This window comes from Rattus rattus, chromosome 11 (assembly GCF_011064425.1).
Source record: "Rattus rattus isolate New Zealand chromosome 11, Rrattus_CSIRO_v1, whole genome shotgun sequence".
Taxonomy (NCBI): domain Eukaryota; kingdom Metazoa; phylum Chordata; class Mammalia; order Rodentia; family Muridae; genus Rattus; species Rattus rattus.
The window spans coordinates 22661331-22686553 of NC_046164.1; the positions used below are offsets into that span (position 1 = coordinate 22661331).

General features: G+C 38.4%; 1 protein-coding gene across 1 annotated transcript in view; it reads right to left on the minus strand.

The window, feature by feature from the left end:
* Positions 1-596: 596 nt before the first annotated feature.
* Positions 597-25223, minus strand: part of Pds5a (PDS5 cohesin associated factor A) — a 91225-nt gene continuing 66598 nt past the window's right edge. Inside the window, 13 exon segments of the mRNA XM_032916982.1 lie at positions 597-944; positions 4712-4820; positions 5400-5545; positions 6339-6401; positions 9170-9289; positions 9882-10014; positions 14123-14237; positions 14728-14932; positions 15219-15342; positions 16952-17088; positions 18514-18582; positions 21073-21231; positions 22193-22316. Coding sequence (XP_032772873.1) covers positions 597-944; positions 4712-4820; positions 5400-5545; positions 6339-6401; positions 9170-9289; positions 9882-10014; positions 14123-14237; positions 14728-14932; positions 15219-15342; positions 16952-17088; positions 18514-18582; positions 21073-21231; positions 22193-22316 — 1852 coding nt within the window.

Below are 25223 nucleotides of genomic sequence, written 5' to 3' on the forward strand. Positions count from 1 at the left end.
TTCAACTGAAACTTTCTAAGTACTCCCTAAGGTCTTTCCCTTAGTCTCCAAGAGCCACTCTTGGTAGAAACCTCAGAGGTTGCTAATCACAGGCTCAGCTGCAACCCCAACACTCAAGAGGCAGGAGGACAGCCCTGAGGTCAAGGCTTGTCAACAACAGGAACCTCAACTTTGTCCTTTCCAGACTGGCTTATTTAATTTTGCCTAATGCCCTCGAGGTTCATCCATTTCGTAGTGTATTCCAAATGTCATTCCCTTTCAGAAGTAATTAAAACAGGTTTAATTCTTCTCTTCCTCCAGCCTTCCTTCTCCCTGCCCCTCTCTTTTTTAAAGACAAGGTCTTGGCTACACAGCCCAGAGTGGTTTTAAACTCATAACCCACTTCTGCCTCCAAGGTGGGATTACAGGTGTGCACCATCATATTCGGTGTCTATACATTTACCGTATCAATACACATAATCAAGTGTTTGCTATTTCTTTTAACGTGAGTAGCGTGAGGGAAGCATGCTCTTACAGAGCAAAAATCCATCCTACTTGAATGTTTTGTTATTGCCAACATTTTCCATCCTTCACAAGATGAGGAGGAGTGGGGTACATTACCTTTGTAAATCAATTTGTCTCTCGGCGGGAACTGCCTTTTTGGCTCCATCTTGTAGCTTGGGCGCTTTGGCATTGCCTGCCTCCAGACTCTCCTGGCTGCCTGCAGCTCTCTTCCTTCCCTTGCTAACAGGTTTACTTAGATCATCGTTTTTGGTTGCATTGCCCTGAGATTCAGATTTGGGGCGACGTCCTCTCCTGGGTTTGGAAGGGGCAGGGGGTCCTGACTCATCTGCTTTCTCATCTGGTTTTTGTTGGATATTCTCAGCACCAGCTGCTGTTACAATTCTTTTCTTTCCTCGGTCACTGCTGATGTTGCCTTGGGTAGACTGATCAGAATTAATTTCCTAAAAGAGCACAAAAACAAATTGGTAAACATAAATCCCTTAAATGTTATTGTAAAAAAGATTATGAATTAAAAATGTAAATAGATGAATGTTGCATGTTTGAATGTGATTTAATTCGTATGTGTAGAGCCAGAAGGACACTGTGGTCTCCTTCCAAATTCTCGACCATGGTCCAAGTCTCTTCTGAACCGGAACACTGGCAGCCAACAAATCCCAGTGACCCCGCTGCCTAGCCTCTGCGGGGCTCTATATGTACATGTGAAGCCTGTGGATGCTGGCTGAGTTCTGGTTGTGCAGCAAATGCTCTGTCTTTACATTTCTAGCTCTCAGGAAGGACTTAAAACATGTCATTGTACTTCATTTCTCTTTTGTGTGTGCACAATGCATCCCAGAGCACTTGTGTAAAGTCAGAGAACCACTTGCAGGATTTGGTTCTCTCCCTGACCATGTGGGACCTGGGGATTGAACTCGGATCATCTAGCAAAGTGTCAATCAACTCTGTGAGCGGAGCCATGATAACACCACCCTTGACAGTATTTTTAAGAAATTGGAATACTCAGGTTTCTGATTGTTTATATCCCACTAAAAAGGAAGCTCCCCCAGGAAAAGGACTGTACCTGCAGCCTACCTTTGGTGTGTGTGGGTACACATCACAGAAGAGGGGGCAGAAAGAATGCATGGACCAAAGGATGGGGAGAAGCACTCTCAGCCAGCACTCACGGCCACTATGAGTTCACTGAACAAGATGGTGCAAACACAGTAAGAGGGCAGGCAAATGAGCTAACTAACTGTGCCGAAAAGGTCACAAACCCGCAAAAGCTCCAACTCCAGGAAAACCAACACCCTGACTCCTCAGTCTTTCTAGGGGGCATGTGTATAGACACCCCACCACCCCCCACACCAGGAAGCCTTAAAGACAATCCATTTTCCATCATACTCCATAGTTCCTTGTTTACTAAGGACATTTTCTAAAGGCATCCTTCATCACGAAAGGGCCATTTTCATAATGCAACAGCCTCTAGACAGGCATTTTTTTGTTCTAACTTCCTTATTGGCTTCTGCTCCATCACTGAAGATTTTTTTAAACGTGAAATCAATATTTATCCACTTTTGCTATTTTTTAAAATTTAACATTAGCTCATGTATAATTTTACAAGTAACAAGATCCCATTTCATCTAAACATGTGTAATGGACTTTAGAAAAAGCAGTAACAGGCAGAATGAAATTGGCCTTCTCATAGGAACTTTAGGAAAAAAATATAATTTTAATTGTTATAATTCTAATTAAAAGAACAGGGGGGCTGGAGAGATGGCTCAGTGGTTAAGAGCATTGACTGTTTTTCCAGAGGTCCCGAGTTCATCCCAGCAACCACATGGTGGCTCACAACCATCTGTAATGGGATCTGATGCCCTCTTCTGGTGTGTCTGAAGACAGCTACAGTGTACTTATATATAATAAATAAATCTTAAAAAAAAAAAAAACAAAACAAAACAGAGAAGCAAGCTTGACTTGACACACACTACAACTCAGTATGTGGAAGGATGAGGCGGGGAATGGCTATAAATCTGAAGCAAGAGTCAGATAGGCCCAGGTAACATATTGACAACAAAGGGAAAATCAACAACCAACGAACAAAACAAATAGAAGAGAACGATCACTGTGGAAAAAAAGGAAAAAAAAAGAAAAAAAAAGAAAAAAAAAACCAAAACCAAAACCCAAAAAACCCTGCATCTTTTCAAAATTTCAATTTCCCCAGAAAAACATTTCCAGAATTGGGGGTGTGGAGGGGTGGGGTGTGTGTGGTGGTGTTACTCGAAATCTCTCTTTAAGGTGCTTCCTAAAGCAGTCCACATGAACTGCAACCCAACAACTCCTAACGGCTCAGAAAAGGACTAAACACAGGTAATTGGAAGAAACAGGGAGATCCCTGCGTGAAACAAAATGTGTCAATCACACAGCCAATGTTTCTATTAACTGGAGACTTAGAGCCTTATACCTGGTTAAGTCCTCCACTGCAGAGCTAAGCCACAAACCAAGCAATATGGTGACATGTGTGTAATCCCAACACTTGGGAGGCTGAGGCACAAAGATGTCATGTGTGAAGTCATCTGAGGTATAAAGCAAATAGGCCCACAAGGCCACACTCACTCAGTAGGTACACATGCAAGTGTAAGGAAAGCAAGTAACAAGGTCAACATGGAGGAGGAAGTTCTGACCATGTCCCTCCCCTGAGTCCAGCATGTATTCATGGTTACCTCACTATGTGCCACACAGAGCAAACACAACGACCATGTAAATCTGCACAGCCAAGCCGGATGTAGTGGTATGTATCTATAGTCTTAGCATTTGAGCGACTGAGGCATGAAGATGGCCATGAACTCAGAGTTTAAATCATGAGTACCCAGGCAGTTGGGACTATGCACTAAGACTGTCTCAAAAAAAAAAAATAAATAAATAAAATAAATAAATAAATAATCCATCACCAAAACAACATCACCACGACTACCCTCCCACTCCCACAAAGGGAGGGAGGTGGAGGGAGGGAGGGAGGGAGGGAGCCCAATGCGTAAAAACTTCACTCAACTTTAGGTAGAGGATATGAAGTCACATGGCCCCATGAAGGGTACCGCGTCTGACTGCTGTAAGCACATGTGACTCAGTATATGCATCTTAAGCTTCTGTGTGCCCAGCCTACGTAACTCTCTGTACAGGGATCCCACAGTGAGCAGAGAGCTACTGGTCTCTGTACTGCGGGAATTATGGGAGTGATAGCCCTGACTTTTGTCCAGTAATCTGTTGTCTCAAGCCATTCCTGCTTGCAGTAGGAGTGGAAGAAGCGCTGCTTCTCATTAAACAAGTGACTGTGAAGTTAGTGAAGCCAGACCATCTAAATCAACCGAGTCCTCCAGTGGCAGAGCACATTCTGAAACAAGTCTGACTGCTTGGCTACTGTTCCGCTTCACTTCTCTCCTCCTCAAACACTGCTAAGGAAATGGGGGAGGGGCTCAAAGAGATAGTTTAGGGTTTACGAGTACTTGTTACTCTTGCAAACCAGGTGAGAATCCAGTTCCAGAGGATCTGATACCCTTTTCTGAACACTGTGGGCACTTGTCACACATGTGGTACATTGACATATGCAGTAAAACAATCATACACTTAAAATAAGATCAAATCTTTTAAAAAAGGAAGAAGTAGAACAGGGAGGTGAGGATTAACGCTTTTGCAGAGGACTCAAGTTCATTCCGAGCACCCACATGGCAGCTCACGACTGTAAATTCAAGCCCTCGGGGATTCAAATTGTTCTCCTGGCTTCCACAAAAACTGCAAGTCATTTGTACATACATACTAAGTAGCACACAACAGATGGATGGATGTAGAGTGAGTGAGTGAACTGGGTCCTCCAGTTTGAATATCATGGTAGAACATGTCTGTAACCCCAGTTATTTGGGAGGTGTGGCAGAAGGACCACAAGTTCAAAGCTCCCTCTCCCCACAGGAAGCCTAAGGAATAAGATGAATCAGATGATAAGCAGGAAAGACCTCATCTAATGGCAAACATCTGTAGCCCTGAGTAGGGAAGTGGAGACAGGGGAGTAGGCGCAGGGTCAGCTGAGCAGCACAAGCAAGGACTCCTGAACATTATCCGTTGCCATGGAGGAAAGGAACGTGGATTCCCTGAAATACCAGTCAGTACGCAGTTGCCGAGCCATTTCTCCAGCCCTGCCTTGTGGAAACCTCAGCACTATAAACAAAGTAATAACATTTACCTTATTCTTTACCGTATCAATACTCTTTACGGGTGTGACAGAAATTATTCTCACAGGATTCTCCTCATTTTCACTAACTCCAGTTTCGGATGCCTCTGAACTCTGTTCCCTACTAGAAAAACAGACAAATAAACAAACAAACAAACAAAAAACCAAAGTCTTTTCAATTCAGAAATGAAATAATCAATTTTATTCATTGATTGGTCATATTAACTATACCCACTTGCCTGGGAGACCTCATTGGTGTTCTAGAATTTATTTTTCGGGGTGTGCTATATAATGTGGTATTCAGGTATCCAGTATTCCAGGGGCTGAAGCAAGAGGTCTGCAACAAGTTTGCAGCACACAGCCTGACCATGTAAAAAGGCGCTGGCTCAGAAAGCGCTCTTTAAACAAGGTGTGAGGAAACGCACCTTTAACGCCAGCACCTGGGAAGCAGATGCAGAGGCAGCTGAGTCTGAGGAAAACCCAGCTTACATTATCGAGTTTCAGGCTAAGCAGAGTTACATGATGAGACCCTGTCTCAGAAAACACACAGTACACTTTTGAGTCTCATTAAAAAACCCTAAACACATGAATATTATAATACATTTTACATAAATCCATTATATGATCCAATGTCTTGAACGTAAACATTAAGCCAAGCAGGAGCAAGAAAAGAAAATGTATTCAGAGAAAAATAAATTGCCTTGAACGATTTCCGGCCGAAGGACTCAGCTCTGAACTGGCGTTAATATTGCTTCCAGTCTCCGTGCCGGCACTCCTAACATAAGGCTTCCTTCCCGTTGCTGATAAAGGCTTGTTTACTGTACCTAGTACTCCAGTAGGCTTTGGCTGGAAAAAAAAGAAAGAAGAAAGAAAAATCACACCTATGTCATTTCAGGCCCGAGGGAAAGGAATATGTAAAAATTTAGAGCGCCTAAGATGTGTGCTTTAGTGTTAAGGTAAGAGTAGTAATTCTGTTGGAGTGTTATCAGAATTCTGGAAAAAAAAAAAAAAAAAAGTTTGGCTCTTTTAATATAAGCAAAAGCAAATCCACTACCTTCACTTAATATGAGGCAATATTTGATATCTTTCTTTTTTATCTCTTATTTCTTAATTGAAACAAAGCACATGCCTCCAAAACTTGTGTAAGGATGCACGCAGACTTAGACTTGTGAATATACACTTTTACATCACCTGACTTTTATGAAATACAATCTTCCTATCATCTTAGCCTTTCATATCAGTCTCTCTTTATTTTCTTTTTCTTATTTACTTATTTATTTTTTTAAAGACAGGGTCTCTCCATGCAGCCCTGGCTGTTCCAGAACTAAATCTGTTGGCGTTGAACTGAGAGACAAATCTACATCCTGAGTACTGGGAGTAAACTCGTGAGCCAACAACACCTTTCTTATCTTCTTATTGTTCTATTATTTATAGAAATCTGTCCTACGAATTTTAAGTAAATTTGAGCTTCTCACCACTTTTAAGAGTAAGTGGCAATGGCTCTGAACAGTGGTTAATTGCAAAACAGGTCTGAGAATATTCAGACTGTAGCAATGCACACTGCGTGCCCACAAGTCTGGGGGCAGAGAACAGAAATACAGCCCACGAAACAAAACCCCAAGCAGAAAGCATACAGTACCTTTCCTGTCAACAGAAGAACTCTTGTCTCTTCCGAAATATAGCTTTTGTCATTAGAGAAGTCCTATTAAAAAGAAGAAAGAAAGAACAAAACCAAGCAAACTGAGCACTGTCTTCACCTCAGCATTGTCAGGCCCTGCCTTGCAACAGCAACGCACTCTGCTCACACATGGTACGATGACCTGGACAAAGGCAGGAGGTGTATTTTCACGTCCATAGTGAGCACTACTGCACCAGAGAACTGCACATACTTGGCAAGAACTTTGCTGTGACCCAGTGACATAATATCCTCCACCTTTCAACATTTTAATTCTTTAGTTTGCTGGTCTTGAGACATGGCAGTCCTAAGATTTAATGTGGTGCCTTTAACGTGCTGGGAATAAAGGAATGGGCTTCCACGACCAGCAACACATATTTTATTTTTATGTTTATGAGCATTTTGCCTGCATCTGCGTTGAATGCACCATGTGTTTACTGTGCCTGTTAAAATCACTTGTAGCGTTTTAAATAAACTTCATTCCTAGTTTTTGATATTGTTCAAAGTATGATTACCACCTCTAATATTATAAAATCTACTTTACAGCTGATAAAATAGACAGTATTTATTCGTTGACGCCTTAAATTTGTAGTTTTGAGGCAGTCTCCTATAGACCAACTGTAGGGTTTCAGAAACTTCTGCCAGGCTAATCCTAGGCACTTATATTCATTAAACACCTCCATAATCCACTGCAGTTATTGGTACTGGGAAACTGAGTACCTATCATCTTATCTAAAAGTCTTTTAAGATGGGTAGAGTGATGGATGCTTATATTCCCAGTACTGGGAGGCAGAGGCAAGAAGATCTCAAGTTTGAGGCTACCCTGAGCTATAATGATCCTGAGTCAGAAAGAGATACTTATTTTTTTTAGAACTTTAATATTTATATAAAAGACAAAAACTCACCACAATACAACTACATAAACAAATAATCCCTTTACAGTAGTGATACCAGTTAGTTTATAAACAATTTAAATCAACTGTGAACACTGATATTTTCCTGAACTATGACAAAAATCTAAGCTTTTAGGGGATGGGGGTAAGGAGGAACTCTGGTCGACCAGGACCTAGATATGTAGACTATACTGGTCTTGGATTCACAAAAGGCCCATCTGATCCCCAGTGTTGGCATTAAAGCTGTACACCACCATACAAAATGTCTGATGATTCTCCATTCTCCTTACTAAATATTCTGGGTGTTACAAATAAAATACAATAGTGTCACAAACATCTATACCAATATCAAAACCATCATTCAATTGAGAGGCTGGAGCAGTGTGATAAGCTGCCATCAGGAGTTCAAGATAAACCTTTGGCAACACAGCAAGACCTAACCTAGGAAAATAACAGTTGGGGCAGTAGGATGCAGAGGGCGGGCTTACTAATTGTACACTGCACACTTGCATGAAAACTTCTTTATGTAGCAAGGTATAATTAAAAAATCCTCTAGCAAAAGCAAGGCCCTGGGTTCGGTCCCCAGCTCCGAAAAAAAAGAAGAAAAAAAAAATCCTTAAAAAAAAGAAAAGAAATAAAATTTATCTGCCCAGAGTTGTGACAGATTTGAACGAGGGGCTTAAATTAAAGGTATCTACTAAGAGTTAAGCTGTATTTTGTTTACCTCTCTGTGCTTTGCTCTCTGCATATAATTTCATTTATAAAACAAAGCTTTAAGCTTAAAAAAAAACCTGACACACAGAACAAAGCAAAACAAAAAAACAAACAAACGTGTACAAGCCCGGTACACTAGTGTTTGACATTACTAGATTAAAAGCAATGTTAAAAAAAAGATCAATTATTTTGCTAAGAATGTGAAATTCAAGTGCAGCTCAACATCAGCCTCAGGACAGAAACTGTACAGGATTTGTGTATAGCTGATGAGATTCTTTGTAGAGAAAATACCTTTTAAAAAGAGTCTGTAGCTTTTTCAGGGGCTACATACAACGTACAGTTAGATTTAAAGCTTTTGATGTTGAATGTTTCTAAATGTTTAATGGTTTCTTTAATTTCTTATGGTAGCAAAAAAAAAAATCATAGGAATTTGTATTACCAATAAAAGGAATTTTTTTTAGGAGGTTGCATTTTTTTTGTTTTTCTAAATTTGTAATAAAATAATGTATATTAAAAAAGAAAGAAAGAAAGCAGCATGTGATATCAGAAAAAGTGGGCAGGAAACTGACTCAGTGGGTAGGGTTGTTTGTTAGAGACCTTCAATGTTAATTCCAACCGGTGAAACCCAGCTGATGCAAGGACAGAGTACTGACTCGAGTTGCTCATTAATTAACATTCATTTAATAGAGTCATGTAAAACTATAAATATCCTAATGTCTCTTCTTCCCCTCCATCTATTGACCCATCCATCCTCTGGGCTGGAATTCACAATGCTCCTGCCTCAGCGTGAGTACCTTCATGCCAAGTGTGCAGCACGTCTAGCCTGAAACCATGGTCCAATCTGTGCAAAGCTTTCTTCAGCTAGGGCCAGAGCTCCTTCTAGAGCTTCTGGTCCAGCATATGCAGCAAGGTCCTGGGTGTAATTTCCAGAACACACATAAACACAGTAAAAACAAACACAAGTAGTACTTATTTTAATAAAAAAGGATAAATTTATAATCTGAAAGCTTCTCCTATATGCAGAATGAATACAGTAACAGAAAGTTTACCTGTCTTCCAATCTTTAGTAAGATAAAAGGCTTTTTCTTTTACTCTGACCTTAAAACTATCCAATATTCATCATCAGTTTTGATTGAAATTTAAATCACTTTAGTAACTATGACAGAGAAATTATGTGAGGAAAATTACCTTTTCAGGTTGTGTAAAGAATTTCATTGGGAGGACTGGGTCCTTTGGTGAGTCTGCATTGCACAAAGCACTCTTACTATTTATAACACACAGAGCCACATCACAAACTGTATAAAGTTTCTAGAGAGTAAGAAAAAAGAATTACATAACGATCTAAGTACCAATTCTATCACACGTACAAATTCAAGTTGTAAAATACAAGTGATTACTTGTTTCTTTACAGACGATTTCTGCTCAGTATTCTTTAGCTTCCCAGTAAAGGCAAACCAAAAGTATCCATTTTCTCTCCCGGGAAAGAAGTTTGTACCAGAAAGTGCTATATGTTTTATCAGTTTGTATATGTTTTAAGTGCTAATGCCTTTCTAGAATGTTAAAGGTTTCAAGAAAAACAAATTTTGTGAGTATAGACATTAGCAAGAGGGCTGGAGAGAAGGCTTGGCAGCACCTGTTGCTCCAGTAGATATTCTGAGGTTGGTCACCAACACCCACATGAAAACTTGCAACCACCCTACTCCATTTCCAGGGTCTGGCCCCTCTTCTGACCTCCATGGGCACCATGCACACATTTGGTACACATTCACACGTGCAAACCACTCATATACACTAAAAAAAGAAAAAAATCTGAAAAAAATTAAGAAGTTATATAACTATATCTTAATAGACACTATAGCTTAGACTGGTCGGTGTACTTTCCTATGAATCCATTTCTTACTTCATTTGTCTTGGCTTCATCTGGAGACTGGGCGTCTCTGGTCAGCTTGATATTCTCTGCCATCTTCTTCATGAACGCATGGCTGTTGTTCTCATTCTTTGTCATTAAAACTTCAAGCATAAACCACAGGCACCTAAGGAGAAAAGATATGGGAGAGGGTAAAGAAGATGATTTTTTGTTCAATAGACTGTCTTTAATGAAAAGTTTGGCTCTCTACATAACAGAATTATCAAGATAGAAACATATCATTTCATTAATGATATCAATTGAAGTGGATTTTTTTTTTTTTAAAAAGATAGGGTCTCCTATAACCCAAGGTGGCCTCCAACTCAATGTATAGCTTTGAAATCATCTTTCATTGAGTGTGAAGATCATAGGTACAATCCACTATCTAGCTGGCTCAAGAGGAAAAAGTCACAAAATATTTAAATAGAACTGCTTACAGTGAGAACTTTCTTACAGTTTAACGACATGCATAAAAGCAATAGAAGCTCTCAAAAAACTCTCACATGGTAATGTATTTTAAGCTACAGTAGAGATAAACAGGTCAGCAAGCAGACTGCTTACCTTTGGCACAGAGCAAGCTGTGCAGGCTTGACACTACTACGTAAATTTTGATAAGATATGGTAAGCCTCATGCAGTATGACACTATTAGGGGTGGTAACCAACCAGGCAGCTAAGTGGTCCCTTATAAAACTGCTCTTGCCATGTGTTCTTGTCACAGCATAGGCATGAATACACAGAGGATGAGACATGAGTTTCCGAGAAGAGCAAACAACAATCCTTACTAAACACGAGCAGCACTTGGGGAAACTGACACGTCTGGGGGCGGACTTGGGTTCTGTCCATTTCCAGAAGAATTTACATGTAAGAGTCCCTGCTTTTCACCACCGAAAGGGTAGAATGAATTTGTAACATTATGTGAGGGACTAGGCATGGAGCCCACCAGGCATGATGGCCCACGCCTGAGGTACAGATTCAAGCTCTCCTCACTACAGCTGAGTTAAGCTAGTTTAAGAGTGCACAAGGAAAGTAAAAGTGCCTACATTTGCTAAGTCTGGCAGAGCTCTATTTAGATGAGAACAGACTGCAGGCCATCAAAGCACTGAAGCAGAAAATGTAACAAACACAAACCCCCTCCACTGGATTTCATAGGTACAGACAGTTTCTAGAGACCTTCTGTCTTTTTTATAAAAGAGAGATCAAGTACCTCAAGGTTACGATAAAAAGATGGAATCAGGATAAAAACTTGGGTCTGACTTTATACTTTTATAAAACACGTATGACAAATGCAGCAGGCTTCTTCTGAGCAACTGTGTATGAAAGCAGCATTACATGAGCAAGCACAATTGTATTGCACCACGGTGACGGTGACATGACCGGAGCTGCACTGCATAAGGAAGCTGAGGCACTCAGCATGATAAAGCAGACACTCTGTTAAGTCCATTTACTCTACCCGTTCAGAACCCTCTATCCTATTAACTTGTAAAACTCTTAATCCTTTCACAGGGTCCAACAGCATTTGAATTACTGTTAGGAGATAATCAGGAAGTAGTTTCACTGCCTTAAGAGTATGAGGCTTATTCCTTTTAAAAGTTTACAGAAAAGAAAAAAAAAAAAAAAAGGTTTAAGATTTCAAACACACAGGTCCTGAGTTCAATTCCCAGCAGCCACATGGTGGCTCACAGCCATCTGTAATTGGACCTAAAGCCCTCTTCTGGTGTGTCAGCAATAGTGTGTTCATATACATAAAATAAATAAACAAATCTTTAAAAAAAAAAAACAAAAAACAAAAAACAAAACAGGGCTGGAGAGATGGCTCAGGGGTTAAGAGCACTGGCTGCTCTTCCAGAGGCCCTGAGTTCAAATCCCAGCAACTACATGCTGGCTCACAACCATCTGTAATGGGATCTGATGCCCTCTTCTGCTGTGTCTGAAGATAGCTACAGTGTACTCGTATACACAAAATAAATAAATCTCTTAAAAAAAAAAAAAAAGATTTCAAACACAGTGAGGTATTGGTGTACACGCCTTTATTCCTAGCACTTGGGCAGCAAAGGCAGGTAGATCTCTGAGTTCAAGGTTAGCCTGGTCCAGAGAAACACTGTCTCAAAGGGGGAAAAACACACACACACACACCCCAAAACATCTGCACCATCCTAGTATATATATTTATACATAAAAAATGCTAATACAGTCTAGGATACAAGAGTATATATAAATTTTCAAATGTATGTATATAAAATATATAAAAAATATAGGCAGGTTTGTTTTTTTTTTTGCGTTAAGTTAGAATATGTTGAAACTTTTTTTTTACACATGCATGCTAGCATCTTGCTTAGGAGGGCTTTGAACTTTTTTTTTTTTTTTTCCTTCCTTTTTTTCGGAGCTGGGGACCGAACCCAGGGCCTTGCCCTTGCTAGGCAAGCGCTCTACCACTGAGCTAAATCCCCAACCCCTGGCTTTGAACTCTTAACCCTCTTGCCTCAGCCTCTTGAGAAACAGGAATACAGGTGTAAGCCATCATGCTCAGCAAACACACACACATCTTGAACAAACTAGAACTGCTAAACTATTTATTGTATTTCTCAAAGCACATATTTTTGTCCCAAATCTTTTCACTGAGTTCCAAAAAATATACTATTTTGAGAAACCTAGTGGTCCACACATGCCTTGAACTTGTGATCATCCTGTTTTAGGCTCACAAGCCACTGGGATTACTAGCCTACAATACCAGTCACAATAAGCCAAAACTTTTTATTTATAATGCAGGCTTAACTTCATATATCTTACAAATAGAGGTACTATCATTCAGTGACAACACTGCAACAGTAGGATGATAAACAGACCAGTGCTTAAAGGTAATATAGAACGGCTTTCCTATTAAAATTTTGACAGTATTTAAGTGACCAAAGTGATTAAGAGACAGATGAATGCTGAATCCAATACAGGATTAAGATTTGCTGATTGACATAGAAAATTATAATACTTCAATTCCATCAAATGATACTAATTTACAAATGCAAGACAAAATATAGCAATGGTGGTTCAGAGAGATGGCTCAATGTTTAGGGAAAATGGTTATCCTTTCTAAGGACCCACATTCCATTCCCAGATCCCACATGACAGCTGACAACTACCGCTAACTCGTGTTCCAGAGAACTCAACACCCTCTCTGGCCTTCCCCGGACTAAGAATACACACATTCTCCCATGGAGCACAACAGAGGGGAAAGTATGCATGTGACAAAGTTTCCTAAAGCTCTTTAGACACAATTCTCAGCCTCCTTTAATCCATTCTTCCTACAATGTATATGAAACACCTAGAGATAAGAAAACATTTGGGTAATTAACACATTTTTGAGATTGTAACCACATTATTTTCCACTCCACTCCCCTCCCCTTCAACCCCTCCCACATGCTTACTACTCTTTGCTGTCTTTCAAATTTATGGCCCCTTGTTCAAGCTATTTTTTATTGTGCAACGATTACTTTTTTTCTTTAACCCCTTGTATTTAAGAGATATAGTCTCAAGTAATCCAGGCTGGCCTGAATCTGACCTTTCTGTTTCTACTTACAAGTAGAAAGATCAAAGGTACATGCTAGCATCCTTGGTCTAACCCAGAGCCCCATGCACACTAGGGAAAAGTACCAAAGGAGATCTCCACAGTACTAAGGATCACTGCTAAGGAAAAGTGTGGTTCTACAAGTTATACAAATGAATAAGTAAAATTCCTAATCCATGGGGAGAAATTATCATCATATAGTTTTATAAATAACCAAACTAAAGTCCACTGTAATATGAAAAGCAACAAAACAAAACACAAAATATCTTATTAATCTGTTTCAATACTTAGATAAGTATAAATATAAAACAAACAAGGCTAAGAAAGGGATGGTTAAATGGAAATAGTTCTGAAAAAATTTTTTTAAAACTTAACAGTAAATAAAGAAAATTCAGAATTGGGCTGGAGAGATGGTTCAGTGGTTAAGAGCACTGACTGCTCTTCCAGAGGCCCCCAGTTCAATTCCCAACAACCACATGGTGGCTCACAACCATCTGTAATGGGATCTGATCTGGTGTATCTGTGTCAGCTACAGTGTACTCACACACATTAAATAGTTAAAAATCATTTTAAAAGAAGAAAATTCAGAATCATAAGAAGAATTACAATGAGAATAATAATTTAAAAAAATTAGGAATAAACACAATTTGTAGAATTCCTGAAACACAGACTTACTCTTTTATATCACGAAGTTGATCAACATCTTGTGATCTTGTAAAATCAGGATCATGGGCTAGCAGGTGAATCATATATGGAACCACATATTCAGGCAGCAATGATAATAACTTCTCTAAATGAAAACATCACAGTTAACAAGAAGAGCTTTTATAAATGCTGTCCTTGTTTGAGTTCTAACCATTTGCTTCTATTTCCCTTCGCTATTCCTTTTGCAATTACACAGATGACTGGACAAGTTAGAAAAGTGTAGATACTCTGAGTAACGTCTGAGTAACGTACACATACTAAAGCACACTAACGACAATATAAGGAAACACAATTACCCAAAATGTTCACGTTAAATAAATGACTCCAATACGGGGTTGGGGATTTGGCTCAGTGGTAGAGCGCTTGCCTAGCAAGCGCAAGGCCCTGGGTTCGATCCCCAGCTCCAAAAAAAAGAATAGGAAAAAAAAAAAAAAATGACTCCAATACAAGACTTCAGTTACTTCTGCACATACTACAACTATGATAACATGATATCCAGGTAACCATCTTTGTATAAACTACAGTAGTAGGGCAAGTGCTTCTCTCTGACATACACTGAATTACCAAGTACATACCAGTAGCCATGGGGTTCTGTTTAATGTACTCCCTGCGTATGCTGATGTTCTTTAATAAACACTGGCGAGCATGTGCTCTTCTTTCCTTCACAGGATCTTTGGCACACAAAGCAAAGATCGCCATATACTCCAATGGGAGAAGTAACTTCACAAGTGCCTTATGAAGCTTCTGGGCAAATATCTGCCTTACTTGGTAGCACTCATCCTGTATCAGCAAAAAACAAGGATACACAAGATGGGTAAACGTACTTCTATACATACAAATGGGCGCGCGTGCGCACGCACACACACACACACACACACACACACACACACACACACACACACACACACACACCCCGACTTTCTTTGGTAAAGAATTAAATGATGATTTACTGAAGGAATGGAAACAATCTCTTCTGTTGTATATTCATATATCAAACGCATTTACTCAGAGAAAAGTGAATACAATCAAACTCAAGACTGGGATTTGAAGTAACTTTTCCACTTACATTAATAACCAGTGCACAGAGCTGAAACTGTTCTGGGGTAATAATTTCATGGTAGCAAGGTTCCTGAGCAAGCTTCATTATGGCACTACCAGCAGCTAATCGCAAGCGAGACATATCAGATTTACTATAAATAAACAAAAAGAAATAAACATTTCCTATAACCATTATTACATATAAAATTCTGATTGCGTTTTGAGTGTGAGATTGGTAGGAGGTAACTTAATGTGCAGATAAAGGCGGTTACTTTGAGTTCATTAATTCAACCTACAGAAAAGGTTTAAGTCACTGTGCTCATAACCAACCAAGGAAGACTGCTTACTCTACCAATCCAACTACTGACAGTGCTAAGAAGGGCCAGTTTCATCACAGTCTGTATCCCTATACAGACTGATACATTACATGTATTACATTACTATGTATTACAGAATAATACATAGTCACTGTGAAAAATTGATTTAAACAAACCAAAGCAAAAGAAGCCAATCATCATGTTAAATCTAGATGGTACATCATATACATTTATACCAATAATTAAGACTACATCAATCGCACAGATTGTATGAATGGTGGTAAACAAATTGCAAAGTAAGAGCAGTTAGAGGAAAGGTCGTAGAGATGAGTGATTTCATCATGTCTCATGAATGTGGAGTATCAGTGTCAACAGGGCAGACATAAACTACTCCACAGTACCACAAAGATGGGATCAACTCCTAAGCAGAGTAAGGGCGGAATTCATTTTATTTCCCAGTGAGTAAGCAAAAATTCCCAAAAATTTTTTTTTCAATTTGATAAGGAAAAGATATTACTTAAGTTTAGAACACATTACTCAGTTTAAAAGAACAAATAGTTAAACAAATAGGTCAACAAAGAGGTCAAGTGATGATACTATTTAGTCTTCAACTGCATTGTGTGGGTTGTGCACTAAGGGTCACCGAGCTGTGTGACTTACATTGCGAAGCACTTCAGCATAGTTAAGACAGGCCAAATAGGAGTCTCACTATTGGCAACCCAACTCTAATCATTTTGTTGCTATAAAACTTCTGTTGGCTTATCATAAAAATGTTTGGTTTTATTTATTTTTGCATTATCACTTCAATTTATCAAACCACTAAGCATAACGAACTATATATATAAAATTCCCTATGTATCTCTTAAAGCAGATTTTTTTGAGGAAGAAATTAATGTTATCTTTAAACAACACAATAGCACCTAGTGTCTAAGGGTACTAAATACTAGATGCACGAAAAAAAAATAGAATTTGTGTGCTCTGACATAAATTTAAAGTTTCCCACAGCTGGTGCTCTGGATGAAAACCATTTAAAAGAAACAAGGAAAATGGCAATTTCTTCATGTAAGGAACAAAAAGGAGACCTTGATTAGACTACACTGAAAACTGGGAATTAATTTATTGATCTTTTTTCTTTCAGCATGTATAAACTTTCCGTGAAACTGCCAGAAGGCTTTTCCTGCCACTCCTTCCCTTTTTTGAACAACCACTGTGGGTCATTCCATTTGTCCAATCATATTATGGGGTGATCTGACTACATTTCTAATAGTGATACAGAATAGAAGTTCAACAAAAAATGGCTTATGCAGAAAATGTGGATAGTTTTTGGAAATGAGAAAACTATTCTTCAATATATTTAAGAGAGATAAAGCACAATTAAAGCACTCAGTATTAGTGAACTCTCAGCCGACTTGGGTACCAGGAGCCTGGAAGGAAGAGTGCTCACCTGATCCTCTTCTGCTCTGTCAGGTCCCCCTCACTGACCAGCATGGCTGATAACAGCCGCAGAGTTGAGTTGGCAGATTTGGACTGATTGTTCTTCATACCCAACAGCCACCTTACCAGAAGTTTAATTGCCTGTACCTACAAAATATCAACATGCTAAAAATAGAAGGCACTTAAAATTCTAATTAGAGAAGCCTAATTTAGATTAACTTGATTATTAGCGACTCTACTCATGCTACCAATGGAAATGTATTACCCACGGCAATGAGGAAGAAGAATGACAGAAGAGATCACCACTCTGTTCGCCTGTCCATGCACTTGCCCCACAGCTGCCCATGCTCTTATTTTAAACGGAGAGAGCGAAAGATAGACATTCCGTGATTGATAACTCATTCAAGCCTTGCCCCACAGATTTCTGATACAATAAGACTTTTGTACTTACTTAAAAATATGTAATTTAAATATATATATTTCAATCACTAATTTCTAGATAGTAGTAGGTAGGTAGAAGGAGAATGGATGCTGACTGGTACAGTAATTTTTATGTATTCATTTGTTTACTTATTATTTGGGTTTGTGTAAAGACCGTGACTCTCTACAAAGCCCTGGCTTTCTTGGAACAATTAAATAATTGCATTTTAACAATGATTACATTTCAAAAGTTGCAAGTAAAGATAACTATGGATATTTTCAATACAAAAAAATTCTATGTGCTAACTCTCCTAATCTAATCATCATACACTTTAATGTAACTCCATAAAAAGTACAGTATCTTCAAAACTCTTCGAAAACTTAAAAACAGCCAAAATGCTGATTAAAAACAATTATTTAGATGATATGTTATTATCAGAAAACTATTGAATAAATCAATTCTGGTTCGTCTTAAATATCTTGACTAAAACGTTGGCGCTTACATAATTATTTGTGGCCTTAATTATCTGAAGGATTATTATCAATATATACGAAGAGCTAAACATCTAAGTATTATTTCATACACACACACACACACACACACACACACACACACACACAAAATCTGACAAAAGTCAGAGAAAATATATGACTAAGAAAGTAATATATAGGCTCATATATTTAAGTGTACTCAGTGTCAGAACTGAGGATGTGGTTAAATCTCCAGTACCAAGTCATGCCAAACAAAACAGAACAAAACTCCACAGACAACAGTAGCAACTGCAAGTCTTTAGAGCAGTTTTAATTTACAATGAATTTTACAATAAAGCGCATTGAGGTTGAAGACAGGGCCCAGCAGTTTTGAGCACTAGTTGCTCAACCAGAGGACCCGCATGGGTCCCAACCCACATAAAGTAATTCAAAATCATCTGTAACTCTAGCTTTAGATCTGACTACCTCCAGTCTCTGAGGGAATCTGCACTCATATGTGCATGCATACACACACACACACACACACACACACACACACACACGCACACACACACACACACACACAGAAAATGTTCACTAGCTATAACTTTAAAAAGCCCATGATACCTATAAGCAGGTCCCTTTTTCACCTGAAGGTCATTAACACCTAAGCAAATGTACCTTTGCTAGCACTTCAGGAGAAACTTCCTCATCCGGAGACCATAATTTTCCATTCTTCTCACCTGTTGACTATAGATAATAGAAGAAATTTAGTTTTCCATTCTGATTACTACAAAGTGTGAAAATATGCAGGTAAAAATAGAAACGGAGAAGGAAATTAGAGGAGTCATGTTTTTTTAACCTCAAAACATACAACACAAACCTATAGTAACCAAGACTATAAAGCAAGACCAGAAATGCACAACAATGGAATAGAAGAGGAGGGAAAAACCTTTTTATTAAAAAACAAAACACCAAAAACTACCCTTTTATTCTATGAGCCAACTCATTTTGTTAAGAACACTAACACCATGTTCTGGCGAAAAAGGACACTGGGTGATGACAAATTAAGAATGTTGTTAGATAGTAATACTACTACGAACATCACCTAAAGAGGAAAACACTAAACTCTCAGCAGATAACAGCAGGAAATCTTCAATACTGTGCACTTAACAAATACATTTAATACCCAGAATATACAAATAAATGTTGCTGGCACAGCAATGAATGCCTTTAATCCAAGAATTCAGGAAGGAGGCAGAGATATAGGACCTAAAGAGCAGCTTTTGTTATACATTGAATTCAAATCAAACTGGGCTACATGAGACCGTTACCTGGAAATCATCAAAACCTATTATCTCAACAGTAACAAACAAAAGTACTAAAGGATCTGAATAAATCACTCTCCCAAAAGATACACAGATGGCAAATAAGCCTTAGAAAATGATTCTAATTAAAAAGAGAGAAAAAAGAATACCACATTCATAATAAAACATCATTTTATATTTATTCTCTCAAAAAGATGTGGAGAAACTGGAACCTACAGACTTGTTTGGTGAAAGGGTAAAAAAAGAACAGACACTATGGTAAACAGTTGGTGGTCTAAAAAATGTTCAATAACCATATGACTCAGAAATTTTACTTTTGGTACATATTAACATTAACTACAATTGCCAAAAACCAAACTATTAATTAACAGAAAACAAAACAAAACAAAACAAAAAAACAAAACAAAACAAACATATGGAGTGTACAAAGGAGTATTTCTCAGCAGGGAAGAAAATAAATGAAATTTTGATCAATAATACAATAAAATGAATCTGGGAAAAAAGCCAAGTAAAAGCTATATTGTAAAAGAACAAGTATTAGACAATAAGATACCTAGCTCAATCCATAGTAACCATGCAGAGTTTGAGGCATATATTAAAGGAACTTGAGTACATTGCTAGTAGGTGTTTCCATTTGGGAATGTATCTACCTTGGGTGCCAGTGAAGAGAGCTCAAGAGAAAAAGCATTTCCTATCAAGCCTGCCACCCTGATTTCACCAGGATCCACGTGGGAGGTGAGCGCTGACTCTATAAAGATGTCCTCTGACATTCACAAGCAAACTGTCATGCACCCCCTAGACTAGATGAGTAAATGCAATGAAAACTTTTTAAAGGACAGCGCATAGTGGTGCACATCTTTAATCTAGTAATCAGGAGGAAGTGGCAGGCAGGTCTCTGTGAGCTTTAGGCCAAATAAATCAACACAGTGAGTTCTAGAACAGTCAAACCTTATAGAAAAACCCCCCTTTAAAGGGAAAAGGAAAAAAAAAAAAAAAAAAAAAAAAAGAAAGAAAGAAAGAAAAGAGGAAGTCAGGTAGGATATGGTGGCACACTTATTGTACTATGAGCAGAAGCAGGTATGTCACTGCTGTGTTCAAGGCCAGCCTGGGCTACATACCCAGTTTCAGGCCAACCAGGACTACACAAGACCTTGTCTTGAAAAACAAAATGGAAAAATGGCCAGATGTGAGCTGGTGTGACAGCTCAGATCCGATCCTGAGCAAGAACACAAACCATGCTTAACATGGTGGATGGCTGTGAATGATTTGGTGTCAATCCCTGCCTTCCCTAACTTCAGCTAGGAGTCTAGAGCGCTCGATGTTACACTAAAAGTAAAGACATTCAAAAATGTGCCTTGTGTCTACACGCTCCCTAATTCTAGATTATCAGGTCATTTTAAAAGTACACTGTAGGGGCTACAAAGATGATTCGGTATTTAAGAAAAATTGCTATAACCTAATTGATGTTCTCGGCACTCACATGGGGATGTCTATAATTCCATATCCAGGTGATCCACTGACTTTTTTCAAACTTCCACAGGCATATCACACATGGTGCATAGAAGAACATGCAAACAATACACTCATACACATAACATAAAAAGAATCTGTTAAAAAACCTATAAAGTGACAGTTGAATATTAATAGGATGCAGTGCGGTATTTCAAAACTCATACAAGGGGAAGAAGAGCTAGATGCTATTGGGCACAACAGTCACTTATACCTAACATGTGACGCCACACACACACACACACACACACACACACACACACACACACACACACACACACACACACACACACACACACACACACCTACCTACCTCCTAGATACTGAAAAGAGATGTTTCCATGATAAAGATATAGACAGTTTTGAACTCAAGACTCTAAGTTTAATTAAGTTAGAAACTTACCCTGTCATTCATTAGAAGATCCTTAACAATGAAGTTTGCCACTACAGATTTCATTGGGGAGGCAAACTGATCTGGTGCTAACATGGAAATGTGGCCCAGTGAAACTAATGGAGTTATAAGTTGCTCTGGTACATCAGCATTCAGACTCCGACTGAGTGGCTATGAAAATGAAAGAAAAAATTATCCATTGCTTTATAAATATTTAGATATTCCACAGTTCTCATAATTTTACCATGCCCAAGTCAAACTGTTTTACTGACATTGTATTTAATTAATTTTAACCATCTTAAATATTGTTATTTCACCTACTGAAATGTAATTCTGATTCAAATGAGAAAGGCCCCATAGGTTCCCATGTTTCAAAGTTACAGTAACAGTTTAGGAAGATGAGAAGATGTGGCCTAAGTGGAAAAGGTAAGTTACTGGAAATGGCCTTTGAAATTTCAAAAGCCCACATCAGACCCAGTGTCTAGGTCTCTGCTCATAACTTGTGGGACAGATGTGAGCTCTCAGCTACTTCTGTATGCCAGATGCCAGACTCCCCACCATAACCTTTGACACTATAAGCAAGCTCCTAATTAAATGCTTTCTTTTGTAAGTTCCTTTGGTCATAATGCCTAATCACAGTGATAAGAGTAACTAGGACAATAAAATTGAAAAAATATAGAAAATAGATAAAGCCCAAGGAAAAGAAGTAGAAATAAGGACATGTGAATTATTCTACATCTCTCTTCTTCTAATTTTGGTGGATTTTTTTCCCCTATGCTAAGAAGGAAGACAGCTTAAACAACCTTGAATTTTAAAAATAGGAGTTTGTGGAATCATATCTCCAATTTGTAACAGTAGGAATGCCTTTCAAGAAGCAGGGTCTGTTCAAAGCTCATACACAGAGAACTGACAAGAAGACTAGTATACAGGGAGGCAAGATTACTAAGCAGGCTAAGGAGAGTCCTCTCATATGAAATACAAGACTAACAGTGAACACACAGTGCTGGTCAGACAAGTGCTCAGGAAGTCCACATCAGTGGGAAGACATAAACAGCCTTAAAACCTAGACTCTAGCTCTACAGAGCACAGAGCTGGACAAACAATGAAAACATGCTTTATGTGCTATGATTACCTCAAAAATCTGTGCCAACTGGACTTCCTTGTTTGAGAAGATGGCATGGATGCAGTGCACAGCCTGCTTTGCTTGGTGAGGAGTGCCCCGCTTGGCTTTCTGATGTAAAATGGGGATCAAGGTTCTGCAAAAACAATACTACAATTGTGTTTTTCTGTAGCATACAGATCTCTAAGGTTCTTCTTATCTTCATTTACCCTATTAGATGTGTGCTAGTAACCAAAGGTGTTTTAGAAATTATTTGATTGACAGAAAGATTTAAAGTTCCTTCTGTTTCATAAACCAAGACATACAATAGTGAACAATTTTCATTTTAAAACTAAATCATGAATATAAAAAATAACAAACTAGCTACCCTTAATTAGTAATGCATGACTTGCTCTAGGGCACATATTCACATTTACATCTAAGAAGACATTCCTAATGTTCCAGTTCCCTTTCAGAATTCCCTTCTGTTATTTCAAAGTAGCCAAGGAGAAAGTAGCAAGAGGCCAGTGCTCCCAAACAGCTGGAGTGACACCCGTGAGCACGGGTGCATGGGGACAGGTCCACACCCCTTGGTAAACCCAAACTAAAGGTTTCGATAATTATCTAGCACATGTGCAGCTACCACTCTAGCTATTTAAAACATGATTAATTCAATTAATAAATATTAGCACTTGAAAATAAATATTATATATAGCACAGCAAAGATAAGAAAGCAAAAACCTAAGAATGTACTAAAAGTGCCAAAGATTACATGAACACGAGAAGATAAAGCTGGACTTTGAGTTTAAAAAAAAAGGTTCTGGAGAGACGGCTCAGCTGTTAAGAGCACTGACTGCTCTTCCAAAGGTCCTGAGTTCAATTCCCAGCAACCACATGGTGGCTCACAACCATCTGTAATGGGATCTGATGCCCTCTTCTTTTTTTTTTTTTTTTTTTTTTTTTGTTCTTTTTCTCGGGCTGGGGACCCAACCAGGGCCTTGCCTTCCTAGGCAAGCGCTCACCACTGAGCTAAATCCCCAACCCCTGATGCCCTCTTCTGGTGTGTCTGAAGACATCGACGGTGTACTCATATACATAAAATAAATTAAAAAAAATAAAGAAAAAAAGAAATGCATTTAATCACTAAGATGAAGGATAAACTAGAAGTACTTATATAGAACAATGAAAATAAATAGAACAAAGCAATAAATGCTGACCATATAGCAAAAGATGTATATGAAGGGCATACACTCATATGAACCCAGAAAATATGTATACATATCAAGAAGAAAAGTATTCATAAAACAATAGTAACAACTCTTATTTTCCTAGGCTCAAACATATACTCCACCTCCAAATACTGGGGGACAAAATTTCTTATGCATACACTGAAAACGCCAGCATGGAGCCTCATACCCAGCCTTGCTAATGAGACAAGAACTGAACAGCAATGAAGCTCTACGGCAATTACTTATTATACCTTCAATATAAATTAGAAAAGGTCTATTTTATTTTATAAGCCAAAAAGTTGATGTCATCAAATGCAAAGGCCTACAGTAAAATAAAAAGTCTAATAACAGACCTTAATAGCAATATTCAAGACCACAAGACATACACCTCAACCAAAACCCAAAAAATCCTGAAATATGCTAACTAGTTTAATTCGAACTTGTTCGTAAATGTCTAAAGCCCATCTCCTGGGAGATCTGAACTGCGGAGCAGGGATTTCCACGTCTAATCAGCCTCAGTAGCCCTGAGCACCACTTGGTCTTTTGTTCATAAGCTCACCACTATTGATACCAGTGAATAACTAAAGAAAATACACTTAAATATACACTTAATAGATCATTGTCATTATGTATTACCAAGCAATCAGTAAATATTTTATGATGAACATTATTTAATTGTTCTATTTGTCTTTGCTGCGACAGGAAAGTGGTAGCTACTGACTATAACCAACTTAAAAGAAAAGTAGTGGCCTAGATGATACTTCAGAGGTAAACAAACTCGTAAGTCTGTTTCTATGCCCGTATGTGAGCATGTACACTGGAACAGGTGCCTGTGACGGTCAGGCGTCAGCTGCCCTGGAGTTGGATTAAAGTTACTGTGAGTGCTAGGTACCAAGCCAGGGGCTTCTGTAAGAACAAAGCCTGTGCACTGTTAGCTGCTGAGCCACCCTTGTCCCCAGAAGATACAATTTAGATCAAGCAGTAGTTATATGTAATATTTTTTTAAGCAAGCCTAAAACAATACAAAAACAAATGAACTTTTTCGTTTTGTTTTTTTCCAAAGTGTTATAATTCAGTGGTATTATCGGATTACTGTTGAGGTCTTTAGTGTTTTTGCTTTTCTGTGTCTTTTTCTGTTATCCTCAACTATTCTTAAGAATAGGCTTCCATCTTTGATTCTAAAATTAACTATTCCACATAAATCTATTTTTTCCAATGTTTAATTCGATATAGCACTCTTTTAAAAATAGGACTCTTGCCTTAAAATGTAAAATATTCCAAGCTTGGAAGAAAATGTTAAACTTCATCCTATCATGTTAATGATCGGTTTTCCTTTTGTATGCACAGGGGTTTGAACAGAGGCCTCACGTGCGCCAAGCAAGTACTTCCCGCTGAACTGAACTTAACACCCCAAGTCCCAGCAAAACAATTTAAAGGTCATTCTTGCCTGGTTTGTGACCTGTCCACCAAGCCTGGCCCTAATGATCTTTTTGATTTGCATGTATAGATATATAAACAATTAAAATTTTAGACCACAGAGCTCTTTGAAGACAAAGACTGATTAGATAGTCCTTTTGTTCCACGTAAATTGTATTTAATAAAATCTACAGGAGCCCATTTGTTCTGTTTTTAACATCATGAGACAAGCATTGTTCCTATTAGATTTACCATGAATTTTTCATGTTTATGTTACCAATGAACATATGATGCAATGGACACATCAATGTGTTCTTTCATGTTTCCCACCTTACCACAAGCATCATCACAAAATGTCAAGTGAAAATATAGAAGTGTATTTATTCTTATGACTGCTGTTACCATTATCAATTACAAAG